Source organism: Rhipicephalus sanguineus, chromosome 3 (genome assembly GCF_013339695.2).
Source record: "Rhipicephalus sanguineus isolate Rsan-2018 chromosome 3, BIME_Rsan_1.4, whole genome shotgun sequence".
NCBI classification, from domain to species: domain Eukaryota; kingdom Metazoa; phylum Arthropoda; class Arachnida; order Ixodida; family Ixodidae; genus Rhipicephalus; species Rhipicephalus sanguineus.
In genome coordinates, this window is record NC_051178.1 from 209,988,010 (window position 1) to 210,007,574 (window position 19,565).

At 42.2% G+C, this 19,565-nt stretch overlaps 3 protein-coding genes across 3 annotated transcripts in view; 2 read left to right on the forward strand and 1 right to left on the reverse strand.

The window, feature by feature from the left end:
* Positions 1–10,703, forward strand: part of LOC119388203 (late secretory pathway protein AVL9 homolog) — a 30,548-nt gene extending 19,845 nt beyond the window's left edge. The window contains exons 14-17 of the mRNA XM_037655865.2: positions 821–944; positions 1,726–1,779; positions 3,552–3,643; positions 8,905–10,703. Of these exons, the coding sequence (XP_037511793.1) occupies positions 821–944; positions 1,726–1,779; positions 3,552–3,643; positions 8,905–9,050 (416 nt within the window). The 3' untranslated portion in view covers positions 9,051–10,703. The remainder of the gene's footprint in view (positions 1–820; positions 945–1,725; positions 1,780–3,551; positions 3,644–8,904) is intronic.
* A 4,407-nt stretch (positions 10,704–15,110) lies between these two features.
* Positions 15,111–17,451, reverse strand: LOC119388206 (conserved oligomeric Golgi complex subunit 7). The gene has a single exon (XM_037655867.2). The coding sequence runs from the start codon at positions 17,401–17,403 to the stop codon at positions 15,160–15,162; it is 2,244 nt and encodes a 747-aa protein (XP_037511795.1). The 5' UTR covers positions 17,404–17,451; the 3' UTR covers positions 15,111–15,159.
* A 291-nt stretch (positions 17,452–17,742) lies between these two features.
* LOC119388207 (serine/threonine-protein kinase 26) overlaps positions 17,743–19,565 on the forward strand; it is a 121,457-nt gene continuing 119,634 nt past the window's right edge. The window contains exon 1 of the mRNA XM_037655872.2: positions 17,743–18,292. Coding sequence (XP_037511800.1) covers positions 18,278–18,292 — 15 coding nt within the window. The 5' untranslated portion in view covers positions 17,743–18,277. The remainder of the gene's footprint in view (positions 18,293–19,565) is intronic.

The following is a 19,565-nucleotide window of genomic DNA, read 5'->3' on the forward strand; positions in this document are numbered from 1 at the left end:
CTGGGACATGTTTTGCATGATTAGCCTTGATTGAAACTCGGCTTTTTCACTGAACTGCGTATTGCTCTCTTTGATATAACTGAAGTTAATAACAGTGACAAGACTAGTTCTTCAAGAGAGAGATGTGTATATCGTTGTGAAACAGAAGTGCCATATTAGCCATTGTTTTGTGATGATGTAATTGCTGTCAGTGCTGCTCCATGGTCAAGTAGTAATTTTTTAAACCATTTAATACTAGTGGTGGACAGATTATTTCTTTGAGCCGAATACTTTGTTTAAATGCCTGTCTTAATGTTTGATGTCATACTGTCGGATGTTAGGGGAATATGTTCATTGGATGTTACATATGGCATAAGTTGCATATTCAAAACTACTGAACTCGTTTGAATTAAGTCTGACTGGTCCCAATGAGATTTCTCTATGTTTAATTGGATGTTGCACATGGTATAAGTTACATATTCAAAACTACTTAATGAACTCGTTTTAAAAATGACAACAGTTTTGATGTACGCTATAAGGGAAAAGAAGTGTTAGTCATTTCTGGTCAAAACTTATGAACTTGTGACATTATTGTGTAAGCAGCTTAGCTGCATGCTGTGGTGAGAACAGCTTGCAAGAATTATGTTAAGCTTATGAATCGCCTATAAATTTTTTAGAGAATGTGACTAATTACCTGTAGTTTTATACTAATTTGTTTTCCATTGGTTCATTGATAACATGATATTTTCACAATGTGCTTGTGCTTTGTATTCAATTCCAAGCACGTACTTAAAGTTCCCCACTTTTTACCTTGTGCACCTATGCTCTACGACACAACCAGATGCTGTCAGTAGTAAGGATCAGGAAGCATTTAATACTGCCTTCCTGAGTGCCTGGAAGACGACGCACAACTTCAAGATGTGGAACAGTGTGGAGCACCCTTGTCTTTCTGATATACCCACGGGGTGAGCAGGCACTTGATTCACCATTTGACATGCGAGTTGTTTGCTTGTATATTCATGCGCTCTGTAATTCAAAACACCATGTGCATCATATTCAGTACTTCTCTGGTGTCAGAGGTAACTTTCAGCATACTGCAGCTGAAACATTGTTACCTGGTCACTGCTACCAATGTAGTATATTTGGCTGGTTTCTGTTGTCCTTCCTGTCTTGGAGCAGTCATATCCATAGAAACTCCTAATCCAAATAAGTGCATTTCAGCCACTTGCTTGTTAGTTTCCTTTACAGAGCAGTGCTAGGTATGAACATTCTACTCTGTGAGTGCTTGCCTCCTCTGAATGATGGCTGTGATTGATGTCACGTGACTGGTCCCGATGAGATTTCTGTATGTTCAAATTGTTCAAGTGCCTTGAAGGGCTTCTTCTGAACCAAAATTGAACTAGCTGAGTGCACCTGCAAAGCTCAATTTTGACCAGTCCAGCATGGAATTACATTTCTGCACGCTCAGTCGAATACACATAAAAATGACAATTAAAGCATACAGGTAAATGTGTGTCTAGCCAACACATGTCAGCATTTAGCACAATATTGTCTTTATTTTGTAGGTAACAGCTGATATGCAAATACATGTGCACCACATTATGTCTATATAAGTTTGCTTCAGCCACATCATCTATGCCTTTGAAACTGTAGTTAAGCAAATGATCATATTAGTGCACAATTAATTTGCGTGGCCTGAGTACATTTCCTGAACCTCAACATCACTTTTATTTATATTTCTTGTAGTCATTACTACAAGGGCCAGCTGACAGTTGCTGACATGAAGTTACGGATTTCTCAGTAAGTGTATGAAAAAAGACACCTTATGTGTCGATTTATTGTATTAGTTCAATTTTGTGCTGTTATTTATGTTTATTGGACAATTAAATTTTGTTACTTACTAGAGAATGCCCAGTGATTTGTATCTACTGCTTCATTTCGTCACTCAGCAGAAAACAGAGGAAAAAAAATATCAAATTTAATTGTAACGTGTATTTATGTTATGCTTTAATTTGTAGTGCACTCAAGCCCCATTGTTACAAAATGGGTTATAATGAAAAAATTGTAGTTCTCCTTGAAATTCCCAGAAAATATTGTTTTAAACAAGCAAAAGTATTTTTTCAATGGATGCATAATGAACTTTCCTTCTTGGTACAAACGAATACTTTCTGATTATTGTTTGGCTTGACAGTGCAGCAGTAGAAGATTCATTAGATGCTCTACTTTTTCATCATTGTAACATTCCAAACCGGCAGTTATGCACCCGAGAAGCAGCAGTGACGGGGAAGGGCTCTTTATGAAGTCCAAGAGTGTTCCAATTTTGTTTCAGTATGACACACATGCACATGACCAATTACTTGAGGTGGCAGTATCTGCTAGCTCGCATAGAAAGTGAACGTGCATGTTGCATCACATGTGTATAACCATCGTGTTCTCTGGTGCACAAAGCTCTCTGCACCTTGGTTAAAGGAGCACCTGGCTTGCATTATGGCGGCAAATGAAGTACATTCTGCATTATGTATGGTCACAGTAATCTACCACACACGTGCACCTAAGGGACTACATTTCATAGGCTTGTAATGACCTCAGTCAAAGGCAAAGCCGAGCCGTCTTCATCACCAGGATTAAGCACTTAGTACATCAGTTGACCAGAATGATGATGTGGTCCATTGCAGTTTACAACCCACTGCTCATGCTCTTAGTGATTACCCAACTTAGCAGCATCTCTTGAACACATTAGTGAATCTCTGCTAAGCTTATGGTTTGAGTGCTACACCCATCACTGGTTGCCGGCATGAGGAAATGCTTTCATTGCTTCTTATAAATCTATTCTTACATATCACATAGGGCATTAAATGAAATCATAGGCTTTCTGAATTCCACTGGCATGCTCATAAAACACCAATATTTGTTATGCCTGAGGCATTCACTACAGCAGTGGAGATGAATAAGTGTTGATATTTATTTTATAGAAAGAATTTATTTAGACGATGAAGATGCATTCTTTCATCATCCTTTGCCAGTGTGCAGTTAACCAATGAGGCTTACTTAAACCAGTGGCTAATAACAGCCGCAAGGGCACACAATAGTTATAGCAAAATAATAGATATAAACCGTCAACATTGCTATAGTAAGGAGGTTTCGCTTAGCAGTGTGCGGATATTCAAAGCTTCAAATATTTGATTAGAATTGTTTGGTATTTGATGGAATACTAACTAGCCCAATCCCACTCTTTACTTCAATTCGTAGGACACTTTTACTATAGGTGAATGACTTTGCTGAAATGTGGAGATATCGGCCCTGCTAATTGCAAGGCTTGCTTCCTCAAGTTGATAGTTATATAATGTGAACGGCCCAATAAAGAAATAGTATTGTTTAATAAGTACAGTAGGCCCAAGATGCAGATTGCAGAATTGATAGTTGCTCTACCACTGTGCTTTGTGAACAGACCGAGCACACAGTCTGACTGAAGGTCGAGGCAAAATTGTTGGATGGTCATGCTACGCTTACACAAAACAGAAGAGCGCTCATTCCTAGTGTCTTACATTTATCTCTTTTTCTCTGACGTGCAGCTCCATCCAGAACTCTGAAAGGGGCCGCAAACTCAACCAAGCTGTGGTGTCCACTGGAAAAGCCATGGCACAGACAACAGGGAAGGTTGTTGGTGAGCCTTTATTCCTACTCCTCCTTAAGCAGTGGAGGCTGTCGCCCTGCCGTCAAGGACTGCACCACTTTCCTTTCAGAAGGCAAAAGGAGGCATTTTCAAGCAAAGCAAATTATTGTTTTCTCAATGATCCTCAACCAAGTGACAAGTTTGTTCCAGCAATAAGAGAACTGCATGGTACTAACAAAATTTGTGTACGCACACATTTAATTTTCAATTTTAAAAAGGTGATTTTATTGTGATAGCAATTATATGGACACTCTCGGCTGGTTTTTGCCGTCGCCGTTGCCGTCATGTCCCGGATATGTATATATCTGTATATATAAATAAAAGCCTCAAAAAATGAATCAGAAGAAAAAAATTTCCAAAGCGCGCCACCAGGATTCGAACCTGCGACCCCTCGCTCCGCAGTGCGCCTCTTTAACCCCTTAACTGCTTTGGACGAGCAGAGCTCGTCCTGCCCAAACTGTCCCCAAACTGCTTTGGACGAGCAGAGCTCGTCCTAGCGGAATAGGTACTCCCCTCTAGCGTTCAGGACAAGAGGCGCTCTTCTACAGCTTAGATTGCGTGTAATCCACCAGATGGCAGCATTTACTTGGCAATTTATTTTTCTCCTGCGGAAAGAGCGCGGTTTTTGTATGAAAAGATGGCTTGCGGTGGCGGTCACCCATGCATAACTGGCTCGTCAACACGAAAAAGAGGCTTTTCATTTTCGTCATCTTCTTCGAGTGATGGTCATTCGGATACAGATGTTTATCTTGTGTCCGAAGTGAAGACAGCGAAGGCGGTGAATTGAGCATCTCCTCCGGTGATGATGAAAACAGCTCGGAAGCGAACATTGCGAGTGCTCGCCAGTGGATCCTGCTTGATGCGGACAATCTTCCTGTGAAACCTCCTCGCCTTCCATTCTTGGCCATTCCAGGCAAGACTTTCAACTTGTCATTGCCAGATGACCTTATGGAATATATTCAGCAGTTTCTTCAAATGTGCTTCGTTTGCTCTCGGAAGCGAGGAGAAAACGGAAAAAAAAATGAGAAAGGAAACTCGATTTTGGTGCAGGAGCTGCAACAGGCCGCCTTGCGTTATTCCGTGTTTTGATTTGACTAAGTATGTGGTACAAATATTTTTTCAACATCGACAAGCTGCGTTTTAGTACAATCAGATTCGAAATCAGCAATAAAAAAAATAGGCACTTTTGGTTGGGAAATTTTCAAAAAAATAAAGCACTTAAGGGGTTAAACAACTCGGCCACGTGCCACCAGTTGTTTGAGATACTACAGGCGAGCTATTTATAAATACCACTTAATGCTGGCGGCATGCGGAGCTCAGAGGTGCTTCAGCGTGGGCAGTATCACCCGCGACATTGCCCGAAAGGCGTGCTTTAAAGCAACGTTCCTACATTTTCCTTCAGTTTCAGAACTGCCCTTGGGATGCGCTCTAAAATGTGGCCCATTTCTGTACCCACTCATGACGTGCAACGCCGGGTAAACAATGCGTTGAACGCCACCGTGCGGTGGGAGACGCAGAGGGGTCACTCCATAAGCCGCAGTTTTCATGAAAAAAAAAATTTAAGAGCGTTGGGTTGTAGCGCGCTGCTCAAACACAAAGAAGTAACAACTGTGACAGTTGTTGGTTCGTGCTCGTCCTGTGTATACCTGTACGTTCTTTTTGAGTGTCCTTCGTTGTGTTTGAACAGCGCGCTGCAAGTGTCAAGCTGCGACCGTTGTTAGTTTGCGGTCATCCCGTGTATGTTCTTTTCGTGAGTCCTTTGCGTTTGAGAGGCACACTGCAAATATAGAGCTGCTTGCCGTTCTTTGTGTCACATTCTAATTTGTTGCTATCGCATTCACTGCTTCACCGTTGCGGTGAAACTGACTTTTTTTTCACATGACATGTGCCAACTTGGGTCGCCATTCTCTGCCATTGCATATTTTTACGCTAGTGATAATATCTTTACCCACCGTGCTTGAACACCCACAGTAGCATTGAACTTGCCCAGTCTTCCATCCTTCTTCAGTATAAAATCTTTAAAGGACAGTTCAGCTCTTGCGATGTACTATACAGGACACTTCACCTCTCATGCTCGAGGACGTCAAATGTATTTTTATAAACTCTACACAGTGTGTCTGTATTTTTTTAGCAGTCATACTAAGCTTGTTAGAGCAGTGGTTGGGGAGGAAGGGGTCAGTGCAGGTTTTATGTCAGAGTCTTCCACCTCTAGCCTCATCGTGGCTTAGTATGTGCATGCCATGCTGAGTACACTGGCTCTCTCAGATTACAAGTGTTAATTTGTCATTTTTGAACAGTGCTACAGGAACAGATACAAGAGATGACAGGGACAAACAATGCTAAGCAGTGATGGGTGTTATCTATTTTAACTGATTTACTAGTTCGAAATAATTGAGGTCTACACGTGAGTAAGGATATAATGGAAAAACTGTATTACACGTGCACGTACAAATCAACACACGTCTTCTTTGCTCAAGTTCAGTGTCCAGACTGCCCTACCCAACCAACTTCTTTCCATGGGGAGAAGGGAGTGCACTCTTTCCTGTGTGGGTTCACGCTCCACGGTGCGCCTGGCTCATTTCTGTCAGCGGGTTCTTGGAGTCACGGGTTCTTGGAGAGACGGCCTTTTGTTGCTTGTTGTTTAGTCTGCCTGTCTGGCTTTGGTGTTCTATTGTTTTATTACAACGGGCTCTTTCAGTACATAGGGAAAGATTAACAGTTGGAAATTCAGTGGTAAAACACAGAGCACAAGATGATAAAGGTGATCATGGGGCAACTGGCGGATCCACCTTGCTAGAGAGGTCTACTTGGAAATGCCTGCGAGGCTGTATGATGAGATGCAGAAAACTGAAGGTATGAGAAGGATTGGACAAATAGATGGTGCACATGTAACTAAAGAATATTTGAGAAAGCAGTACACCACAATGCAAAAAAATACCTGAAAACAAAAAACAAGGAACAATCCAAAACACATGTTTGTAAAACTGCAGACGTATGACAAGAACAGAAAGTCAAAGCTGACCTAATCAAAGCTGACCCAGCACCTCATCACTTTTAAAGATGTGTTTGTCCAGATAAGAATGAACGTGAAATCCTGGTTGCCAGTCCATATTTTGATAAAATTTACTCTAGGTGCGGGCTTTAGACCCAGAGCAATGACTTCAAAGTTAGTTATGTGAAGAGAAAATTTTTTTCACCTAAAAGAATATAGAAATTTTAGTCACAAAAAAAGCATTTTTTCGACAGTTTTGCACTTTCTGAACTTTGAGTGCACTTACCGAGAAAATGGTGAAAAAACTATTTTCAAACTTTACGTTTTTTGTTAACCACATAGGTTCCAGTACAATTTTGAAGTATAATGGGGAGCGTGATAACCACAAGAATTATTTTAAAAAGAAATGCAAATATCAAAGTTAATGTGCACTGACTTTTATTATGCTCACTTTAATTTGTCTACAGCAATAAATTCCTGAAATACAGGTATCTTGTGCCATTTACCATGTTCATGATCTTTTTATCAAAAAGTCCTTCCATATCAAAAGGAAATAAAGTACTCATAAAAAGATTTCACTTCACTTGTTCTTTGTTGGAAATAAATATTGTGAGCAAGAAGTGCACCATTACCTCGCTAAGTGCGCTCAAAATTCAAAAATTGCCAAATTGGTAGAAGAGTGCTCTGTGCGGCCAAAATTTGCATATTATTTTCTTTGTTGGAAATAAATATTGCGACCAAGAGGTGCACCATTACCTGGCTAAGTACACTCAAAATTCAGAAATTGCTAAATTGGTAGAAGAGTGCTCTATGCTGTCAAAATTTGTATATTATTTCGGAGGCAAACAAAATACCTCAAAACTAATTTCAAAATCATTGTTCTGGGTGAAAAACCTGCGCCTAGAGTAAATTTCATAACAATTCAGAATGGTGACCGTGACCTCATGCTCGTTCTTATCTGGATTCGCCCTGGTAGCCAAACTAAATCTATTATTCAGCTCAACATAATGAGTGCTGAGTTGGCATCCGTCAAATGCTTGATATGAAAAGCCTGCAGTGGCTTCCATTTTTCTCTTTGAACGAAACCGATATTCTGCTTGAGATATGTTGACATGACAGAAAACATGACTGAATTTGCATCAATCTTATCTATGGTGTGCGTGTCTGCAGGTTCAATTTTCTTGAGCGCAGCTCTTAGGTGCCCGTTCCTGCGTTGAGTGGCATCGCCGTTGTTGGCTGGCGTTGGCGTAAGCGATAGAGCAAATGAGGACAAAAAAGAGCGAACACAGAGTCTGTCAATATTACGAGCCACTCGCCTCTAACCTCGCTTTCTTCCTCCGTCACGCTCGCTGGCCCCTCGGTCGGACCTCGTGTGCATGTAGGGCTGGCACGTGCACTGCAGCTGGGTTCGCTTGGTTCGCGACAGGGCTTGTGTGAATATTCGAGCACTTAGAATATCGAAACGAATATTACAGTATTTGAATTTGCTTCAATTCGAATTTAAACTATTGAAAATTTCGAAGTATTCGAAAAGAATGAATAGGTGTATATTAGTCTACATAACCCCCTGTCAAGGTGGTTTCACTGCAGTGGAAGGGTGCTCTGCCGTGAATGCACCTTTCCAGGTGAAATCCGCACAGTCTCGAAGTTCTACTTCGAGGTTAAATGGACATATTGCCCTCTCATCAATTTATCATTTTTTTAAGTTTGAAAGCTTGTTATACTGGCTTATATGCTCTAAGTATAGTAAATTTTAAAATGTAACATATTTTACAGGTTATCATTTGCATTCTACTGAAAGTCAAATCCTGCTACTATTCAAAGTTGCTTCCACTTCCTTTGAACCAAAAAGAATGACATTTTCACATGCCTTGTTTTAGTTTCAAAAAAGTATTGCGCAGGTTAGTTGGGTCATGACCAACATGCTCATTTTTCTTTGCAATATGTGATATATACTATTCGAATTTGATTCGAAATTATTCGACCAAATTACTACTCGCTTCGAATTCGCGTCGAACCTAAAATTTACTATTTGCACAAGCCTATTCACGACACCTGCAATGCACAGAGTGGTGTGCATAGCACTCAAGCGCTGGCGGTTTCTGTGGCAGTATGTAACAATGTTACATTGCTACAACTGCGGATAGCCAAAACTTCAGACACTGTTGGTGTTGCCCCAACACGAAGCTGCGCTCAGAATTCGCAGTATCGTAATCGTCGGTGAATTTTTTGTTTTATCATTGCCTATTGGCTTGTGCAGGCGGTGCCTTGACGTCTGCAAAATCTGTTGTCTCATCTCTGTGGTCCCACTTCAGCCCACCGACGCCTTCATCGTCCACTGAATCGGTTCCTCCTGCATTGCCCAAAGAAGAGAGTGTCGAAACAGTCTTAAGCCCCAAGGAGTGACTGATTTGCACCTTGTACTCTTTTCTGCACTGGAGATATTTATTTTGAGACACTAGCCGAGCTGTAATCGAATTCATGCCACGCGGTGGTGGCCTTCGTGTTACACTCGTAGCCAAGCCGCTCTGGCTTTGTTTCCCTTTTTAAAGTTTATGTACCCTGGTGTACAAGTGCATACACGTTCTTGCATCAACAGAGGTTGGTCAGCGAAAAAGAAAAGGCTGCGGCAGCATGGAAGACATACCCTATACTCTTGTACTGTGCATCCCCGCTGTGTGTGCCACAGTGAGTGTTTACATTTTGTCAACATAATGTTCTTCATGTGTTGATAGGCTGGCCTACTGACACGTGAGATGATGCTTCTTTTGTTTCATTTTTAATTACGTTTTTGTATATATTTTTGTAAAGAATTGAGAGGTTGAGTTATGGCCATTCAAGCAGTGAATGTCAGTTTATTTCACTCTCCTGTCTGCATTGCTGGCACTCCCTAGCTTGTGTTGCAGTTGTAATGATGATGCTGGAACTGACTTTTGGTTCAGTATCACAAAGTATTATATGTGGCCACACCGTGATTTATGCTAGAGTCTATTAATAACCGAAAGAAAAAAATACATTGGAATGCTTGTATTGCAAATTTCGTTTTTCTGCAATGTCCCATTTGGTGATTACTGTAAAGGCTGCCTGTTCACAAACTCTACATTTAGCATCTTCAGCTGAATGCTAAGATTAATAAATACTTGCAGAGCTAAATTTTTTTGCAGGGGAAATGGACCGTGGTTCATATTTTGTCATTGTTTTCCATTCTTTTCTGATCATCTGTTACACTAAGTGGTCGAAGTCGAGGCTGGTGGTAAAGCTGACATGGCCGTACCCAAGCCAATACTGTAGGGTGGAATGAATGGGGAATGTGACGATAAAGCTACAAAATATGGCCTTGAATGCGTATTTTGATGAGAATTAGATTTTTTTTTATTTTGCTGGAGTAACCTTTATAATCTCTAGGCTAGGGGACTCACTAACTCATGCAAATTAGGCTGTTGCAAAAACTAATTTATGGTATATGCCACAGTTATACAACAGTCCATACTTTTTTTTTATGTGAAACACAAACATTTTGAGCTTACTCCTTGAGGTGCATTTGAATAACCCTATCTTACGCTTTTGTTTGTGTTAGGGTTTTTTTTTAATGAGTGACATTTGATGTGAAATGTGTGCGTAATTTTACTAATTTTCACCTCATCGTAGTTCATGACATTATAGGAATAATGAGTTTTCAGAATGAATTGTACGTGATGACTCGACTAGGTGAGCTGATTATGTAGAAGCTGAGGCTGCTTGCGTTGTTGTATTACCTTGTTTTCATAGCAAAGTCTTCGTCAAATGTCTGGAAGCAACTTCAAAAATCACAAGATTCAGGAAAATAACATACAGCAGAAATGTGGAGCAACAATAGTTCTGTAGAGGTCCCAGGACACAGCTCACCAGCAATTCCCTCAGTGGCTTTGAGACTTTTGGCAAAAGCTACGCTGTTGTATTGACAATACATTTAAGGGGAAAATTTAGCTTGGTGCCAGCTTCATCTTTCCTATCCAAATGCATGCGAAACGTAGTAACAAGTTGTGCACAGATATCAGTGACGTATTTAAATTCCCCTGTCCAACATGTCAGAGATGCATTTCTCAGCCTCTCTTCTCTTTCAACTTCTGTCCAACTCAGAATCTTAATCTGCCTCGTAGCAGTTGAAATTTTGCTGGCGTCCGACAGACTTTGCCCAAATGGTCGACACATTAATTGAGCAAGTTCACAATTGGAACTTTTTTGAGTTAATACATTTGCCCGTAGCGGAGCTGAAAGGCTCAGGGGGTGTGATGAGGTGAAGCGAAAATCTAGACCACTTCCAACGACGTTGTCTGTCTCTTGGCTAGTTCGACCGTAACGACATTGAAAGGCAGCTTTGCCGCAATACGGGGTTTGAGGTGAAGCATTTGAAAATCAGGGACCACTTCCAAACGGACGTTGATCAAAGTTCGACCGTAACGTTGAAAGGCTAAAGGGGTGTGAGGAGGTGAAGCAATTGAAAATCTAGGGACCACTTCCAATCGGTGTCTCTTGCCTATTACCTAACGGAGCTTGAAAGGCAGCGTACGAGAGTTAATGAGAAGTAGGGGTATTACTTTCGTTTGATAACAAATAGGCCCTTGGTGTACCTTTCTCCTCTGCTTGGTATTTGTCGAAGTATATCTTATCAAAATAATAATAAATGACAGTGTAAGGATTTGACTTCATCCACTTTTAACTCTCTATCAATAACACATTACTGTAATATCTGCTTTTATGGTCAAATATATCAAGTTTTGAAGTAATTTACTAAGCCACATAAAATTGTGTTGCCTAGCTTTATTCACATTAAATAATATTAAATAAAAATTATATGGGCATCATTCACCAGTACCTCATTCTAATTTTTTTATACATTTTATTAAACAACCTTCAATCATGTAGTAGAATGGTTGCTTAGCTAATGACAGAATGTTTGCATTTTGCATGTACACTCAAACCTCATTATAACAAAGTCGCATCTGCCACGAAAATAACTTCGTTACATCCGAAAATTCGTTATAAACGTTTATTTGTAATACTGTAGCTATTACAAGACTATTCTTCATTTACTTCGTTATAACTGATAATTCATTATATCCATGTTCGTTATAACGAGGTTGGAGTGTATTTGAATAGGGAATATTTAAGCTAAAGCTTTCACATTAGTGGAACACTCGTCTCCCATATGTCTGCCTTGTGTTCCTAGGGCAACTTTTTAGCTCTTTGTACAGTGATGTTGTCCAGCATAAAAGTCGCAAGTAAATAGTTGAGTTACAAAATGTGATAAGTTTTGTCTAGTCCGAAGTACTGCACCGTGTGATACACGTGTTAGATGTAAGCACATTGGTTTGGCTTGGGTTTCGAGCTCTAATTCCACAGTGCCCGGCTTTCCGATTTTGCTGTGTGAGTGCTCGAATGTTGCTGGCAGGCTGAACTGTACAATGTCGAGTCAGTTGTGCCAGTGTGAAATCACAGACGTTAGGCAATATAGTTCATCACTCAGACCATGGCCACTTTTTGTGTTTGGTTGTTCAAGTCCTGTTTTCTTTCTCTTTCTTTTTTTTTTTTGTGAACAAGGATCATAATAAAGGTTATGCTGATGCAAGATCAAACTTTGTCTCAGTGATGACTGTGAAACATTTAAATCAATGCACTCATGTTTGGTACAAGGGCAGAGAAAGTCGGTTCCACCAGACTCGTTTTTATTATGATTGGAAGTAGTTGTTAGGAACTGACACATTGAATTTTCTGAATTATGACATAATTCAGTAGGTACTAAGCATATACGGGCCTTTAATTAATATGGGGCCATGCTCAGCATGTGCTCATTTCTGTTTCAGTGGCCACAGATTGGCTCAGCCATTGGACACAAGGCCTGTTTGCTCAGTTAGGGATCACATTGAATCTATGTTATGCAAGATGTAGGAGTATATTGGACATTCATGCATTGATAATTCAATGGGGATAGAGATTAGAAAATAATGGCTGCTCCCAACAGGCAGGAAGTTATTATTAAAAACAAAAGCTATTTGCAAGCAAGTAAAAAAAACGATAGCTGTAGAAGTCCTCGAAAACTGAGGGCCTTTGTATCGCCTTTCATTTGTTTCCATTCTTGACCACGGAACCTCATAATATTTTGTCGAGCCTGGAAACATACTTGAGCAAAGTGATTAAATGTAGCTTGGTTCAAACTTAGTAGTCTACTAATGCTGCTGACATTCTTGTGGCAGTACTTGTACCTTCATACTATACCTGCAACCAGTGTTTCATCAAGACATCTGGCTTCAACTTTTTAGTGAATGTTGGTGAACATGATGGAGTAAAACACCATGCGTGTTTGCACATCTAAGTCTTAGTTTTCTGGAAAATTTTGGTAAACTCGAACTATGAAGCATAAACAACTGTATCGTTCATTCATATGAACCAACCTTAAGTTAGCCCTTAACCCCAGAATATATTCATCCCCTATAACTAAGACGTACCAGCCCCTTCTGAAGCTGAAAATCCAACACTTCTCAGTTTTCAACTTTTCCAGTTTTAGTGGAACCACCTGAACTGAGCTGTGCCAGTTATATACAGTTGGACTTCAGTATAACCAAGCTGTAGGAGCAGCAAAAAACCTTGCTTTTTCATAAAATTTATTGCATCGGTGTTTCCCTCTTTCAGTTGTGCAAACAACATCATGCACAACTAAAAATTTCCCGTTTCAATACTTTTTGCATACATGCATTTATGAAGACCTTGCAAATGATTTTAGATGCAACATGAAGCAAAATGAGCTTCGAGCATTTTGCAGTCACAATAAAATATCAAGGGCTTCGTGAAATGCTGCAGGGCCTGCTACGAAGTGGATAATATTACCAAATACAAAACCGAAACTCGGTAACTCTGCCCAAAAATGGCATCAAGCAACAATGTGAACTGCCATGTGCTTATCACGTGCCAGTAGTACTGGACTTGTGCAGAAAGAAATAATTCCACAAATGATCGGCCAAGTTGGCTTGGTTGAAGTGCAGTGCTGCTGAGACCAAGAATGCAGGTTTAATTCCTGGCCGTGGCAGCCCCATTTTGACGTGGGCAAGATGCAAAAATACCTGTGCACTTAGGTACATGTGCTCTTAGATTTAATGGTTTCGTAACATAGAATCGTACAATTTCATTTTAACAGCGAAGCTGTTTAAGCTGACTGCAATTTGTGCAGCCTATCAGAAAACTGTCATCATCATGAACGGGTTTGTGCCACAGAAATTGGGCAATTCCCACTACTCACCTCTGGTCCACTAAGAAAACGATCATCATCATTTTGAACAAGGTTCCCATAGCAGGACTGAAATGTATGTCTTTATGTGTGTGTTTAAACGATTGGTCAGCAGTTGATTTATCCGCCATGGTTCACTAAGAGTGAGAGAAAGCTATAGAAAGAAAGAGAGAGAGAAAAATTGAGAGAAATAATGGGAATAAAGACAAAAAGACATAGAAAGAGAGAAAAAAGAAAAAAAAAGATCAAGAGAAAAAGAAAGCAGAGATAAAGAAAGGGTCGTTCTACGAGAGGTGCGAACGTTCGGTTCTGGAGTTCGGACATCCGTGTCGGGACTAACCTAGCTAAAGCCTAGCAACAACCTAGAAGCAACCAGATTAGACTTCCAGTTTCACTGTTTCAAGCCTTGCGCGACTTAGTGCAAGCTTCGCCAAATTTTTTTTAGTACAGCTTTTGTGGTCGTGGGAACTTCATTGCATCGACATTGTCACAAAAGCACTACAACTTTGACTGCATGGTTGTTTGCGATATATATTAAACACATTAAAAAGGAACTTTTCGCACTTCTTGCAGGCAGCCTTTGACAAAATGAACGCAAGTCAAGCTTTGACAAGACTTAACTATCAGTGCTGTCCTCAGCGAGTCTCTTTGACTTTTCATCCCGAGTGCAAGACTGAGATGCTGCATATGCACACTAAATGGCTCGAAGCAGCAGTTTGGACAGCACTGAGCAGTCAGGGAACAATCGAAAATTGAAGAAAAAAAAGTTATGGTTCACATGAACTGTTAGCAACTGGTTTAGCCAGGAACCATTGCACCCTGAAGGTACGAATTCCAGAGTAAGTCTCACAACTGTGAGCACAGGCTGCACATCTGCATTTCTCTAGGAAGAAGATCGAGTTTGTCGGTGCGAGTGGCCCACATAGCCTGGTATGCACGACGCCTGGAGCAAGCGCGCCCTTTCTTGCTTTTTATCATAGGTATCACAAGTGAAACCTGGAACATTTAATATTGCACTCATATTGCTGACATGCAAATGTCTATTGCATGTTTTAATTGCAGCTTTTGCATCACATATTAAACGCAGCCGCACTAGTCAGTTTTTTTGTTTACATGTCTCATTTCCAGACAGTCTCTTGTATTGAAGATTTGCATGCAATTATTTACATGCACAGCAAACACATGGAAAACAAGGGATACGCGGATAAGCGGAGAGTTTAGGTTTAATTCAATAACAAAACATCTGAGCAAAGTTCACCGTATTCCTCTCATCATACGCACTGTTTGTACTAGCTGATTAGGTTTTCCAACTGCAGTAGCTGCAAACTTTTCGGGTGGGCATTTCAGAAGGGCCACCAAGTGTTGAAGGCTCTCAAGCGGTGGCAAACCAAGGTCATCCAACACATTGCACAGGTAACTGATATCAGTAGCCAGCTGCGCTGATGCTTGCCGTGTCAGCTTCTCAATCTGCATCACTGTGTCAATGTACGTGTACATTGTGGCCTGGGCTACACAACCGAGGAGGTAGTCTGCCACGTGGTCGGTGCTAATCCCCTCAATTACATGAGGAAGACTACTGTGTTTTAATGCTGTAGACAAAGCTTCATTTTCTTCGACGATGAATGGCTCAATGTGTTGTGGTATGGTTAGCAGGTACTGGCCGATCTGTGTGATGTACTCCATGGGAGAAATGCTGAATGCTGGCAAGTCTGTTGTTAGAACGCCATCTGGGTTCTCAAGAGACCACACCTTCAGGGAAGGCACACTGCTGAAGTGGCGCTGCACTTCGGCAAAGACAGTGTCAAACGTGAATTTGGTGAACTCAGTGCATAGCTTTGCAATGGCCCGCATGCTTTCAGGGAATGCAACAAAGTCTTCTAGGTGCACTTGTGTAGCAAAGTCCCTCAAGCTGCGCTGCATGACGGATGGCAGCAGCAGCGTGCTGTGATCGTTCAGAATGTTACCCTTCTTGTCTTCCGTGGCCTCATCAGACCCATCAAACGTGCTTTTTTGAATATGGAGTTGTTTCAGTGCCGTTTTGATGTTTGCTGTTATGCTCTTATCAAAAGCAGCAAGCTGAATTGAGATTTCGCCTGCTGTCTGCATGCACTTCAGGGCATACTGAAACATTGTCCAACTGTCCAGTTCATCTAGCTTTGATGAAGACTTCAGCTGCATCAGGACAGCGTGGCAAAGCTCAAAATAAGCTCGAAAAAGTGCCTTTATGGACTTCAACAGTTCTGGATACGAACATCCATGAAGAAGACGACTGCAACGTTTCTCAGCTTCCTTGGCCAGTCCAAACACTTTAGAAACCGAGTCGGACAGCAGGGTTACTGAATCTCGTATGTCATCGCTTTGTGTCGGTATAAGTGACAATTCTCCCAGCAAGCATTTTTCTTCTAATTTGTCATAATTTTCGAGGTGTGGATGAAACATTGAAAATACGGATTTCATCAAAGCCACAACATGAGGGCTGGACATGAAGTCTGAATTAGCAGTTGATATCGAATGACCAAGGCTTTTACAAAGCTGTTCAGAGACTTCCAGTATTTCAGTTAAATAAACCGTCGAGCTTTTCTGCTGTTTCATGGCGGCTTCTAGGCAGAACTGCAAACTTGGGTCCAGGTTTGTGATGGCGTCGACGACGACATCCGACAGGATGAATACAGCTGGCGGGTCAGGGAACACCTGACTGCACCAAGTCACCTGGGAATGCCAAGACGCTATGAGAACGTCGTAGAAGTTGTTGAGCCACTCAAGAAACGTGTCGTCGGCTTCGCTGTCGACGATCTTGCGCCAAGCGTCGACAAGTTTGTTTCTGTGGCAGTTGTGGTAATATTTCAGTAGCTGCGGCATTCGTCTCATGTCGGAAAATATCCGCACGTAAGATTTTGCAGCTTCGATGGACTGTGTCGTGAACGCCTGCACCAAGAGCGGGCTAAGCATGGCCTCTAGTTGGTTCTTGAGCGACTCCAGTTTTTGCAAGCGTTGCTCGTAGTCGGGAACATCTACGAGTATCTCCAGGCTTGCCTGCAGGCCCACGAGCCTCTCTGTGATCGCCTGCATGTCGCCACTCTGGAAGACCTGGTCGACGTCTGCCGACAGAGTCGTCCAGTTGTCGGCTTCTCGCAGCGCCTTGTTGGCATCCAACATCCGCAGCTTGATCGTGTCCAGTTCGAGGAGAGTTCTCATTGACGTCGATGAATCCTGCTCCACCTTAGCTATGTCCTTCTGCACTGCAGCCATCTGCAATTTTAGTAGCGCAGCTTCCTGTTGCATTGTCTCCACTTCACGTAACACCCTTGGTAGATTCTGTTGCACTTGTTGGGCGGTTTCCTCCAAGGCGCTGTTCATTTCCTGAATGAACAGTTGAAGCTTGAAAGCCACTTCAGACGCGTATGCTTCCTTGTTTTCTTGTGCCTCTGGCGCCTGGAAGGCATGGTTGATCCACTCTTTCGAGTCAAAATTTTCATTAGAAAACGCCGAAAGGTTCATGCTAGAACCTCCACGTCAAGCTTTGTTTACAATGCAAAGCCGCGGATATGGGAGCCACAGTACAGTACCAGCGACCACACCGCGGACAACAATCAACGTTTTGTAAGGTGAAAAATACGATGAACACGAGTCAGTGTTTTTTAAAGATAACACCGTCAACTGTATGTTATCATAATGCTGTATGTTATCTAACGAAAGCTTGCACATTTATCGAGAACCTGCAGAGAACGGAATTACTTTTTAGAAGGCAGTCAACTAACCGGTTCCGGCGTTTTGCGGATTGCTGAGCTTCACATTTCCGGCGATGTCGCTGTATTCATGCGCCTAATGGAAACTTTGGTGTAATGGCGTCTGGCTGAGTTCGTGCGGTGTGAAGCGAGTTGTTGAGTGGAGCTAAGTGCATATTTTCTGCCCTGTGTATTGCTCGCCATGAACCGTAGCAGCGGGAGCGCGTAAGTGCTCATGTCCTAGTGTGGCAAATTTTTTCAACTGTTTGACAGTGAAATATTTAAAACGCAGGTCCACGGCGGCTGCCGGGTGATCGCGTATATTTTGTTAGGCTTATCTGGTGCCCGCATCTTCGCGTTTTCTTTCGCGTTGCGTCGATTCTAGCTTCTGTCAAGACGCAAGAACAGTCGAAGCGGACGTCACTACATTGCCTGAATTGTGGAGTGACGCCTCAGCGCAACAGTTGGCCACGAACGGACACAGCACGCATTTGCGGAGTGCTCGGTAGGAGTGACCGAATCCTCAGGTGAAATCTGTTGGGGTCGCTCAGGTGGGCCTGTGTCTGTGCCGACGCTCCCTCGCAAATGACCTCTGGAACCTAGGGGCGCGTGTTCGTCGATGTGTGTACGCCAGTCTTAACACCGACATGGCGTTCAACGAGGTGAGTGTGTTTTATTTTCTTCAGCTTCCTCCACTGTCTGGCTGCTCATCCTGCCGTATTGACGTGCATGGCGTCAGCGAATCCCACCGCTTATCGTAGAATTGCCTAATTGCTCCGCACGCTGCGTCGTAAATACTACTAGTTGGGACAGAACCGACCTCCGTGATACCGGAAAGCCCGCTTTCTGAAGAGGCGAGTGCCGATTTAACGCCAGTGGTGCACCGCGCCGGTGCCGCGTCGCACCTGCACTCATTCGCTTCCGATGACACCGTTCGTTCCAGCGCTCTCAGAAGGCCGCTGTGCTGCGGCTTAGTTTGGCCGAGGCAGAGAAAGCCATGCGTGGTTTGTGATCCCTGAGGATCTTTATATGCATTTTTGCCTTACCCTTCGGCGTTTCGGTGACGCGAATGAAGGAGCGTCTCGTCACAGGTGGCACAGGCGATTGTGGTCAATCGTTGGTGTAGATGCAGAATGCGATTTCTTTTCTTCAGTTTTTGTTAAGTAGGTCTTGAAAGAGTGGATCCACACAATTGTGACCAATACGCGGTGCCCATGCGGTTCACTGTGAAATATTCTGGCTTATGTTCAGTGTCTTTAGGAATCATGGCATAAGAATGGCCATATTTTCCGTAAGACTAGAACCTCTGCAGTCGTCAGGAGGTTGAAAGGAGTCTAAACATTTGACACTTTGTAAACTCCTATCAACAGCCATAAAGAATATCAGTGTTAGCGCAATCTAATGTCAGTGTTGCTAAAGAAAATTGTTCACTGTTAGGGGGGCCTCAGTGGGGAAGCCTGAAAGTAAGTGGGTCTAGCCGTTTGTCCTTTGCCAACTCTCGGGCCTTTAAAGTAATGTGTTTCATGGCTTCTTGTTTGCAGTGTGTATATATATGTGTGTGTGTGTGTGTGTGTGTGTGTGTGTGGTGTGTGTGTGTGTGCTTTTTTTACAGTGTAATTGAGGAATATTTCACTTCCATTTTCTGATGCCGGACTTAAATCTCACTGTGATGGAACACTTGCTGAAGATTTCGACATCTGTAGTGTACATATACTGTCTTATTTATTGTTTTACAGGTGGCACGTCATTTTCTGTGCCTTTTTCAGTACACCTACAGGCCTGTGGGGTAAAGGTTCTTTGGGTTCTTCATCAACCAAAAGGGCAATTAGCTATTCTAGAATTCTACATGCCAGTGAAAATCCCTCGTTCCATTGCCTTTACAAGGCATGTAATAGCTACTTCACAAGTACTTTTTAGGCCACTTGGTTTCCAAGA

Excerpts from the sequence above, each read along its gene's own strand:
- LOC119388206 (XM_037655867.2), bottom strand. The coding sequence starts at position 17,403 with ATGAACCTTTCGGCGTTTTCTAATGAAAATTTTGACTCGAAAGAGTGG.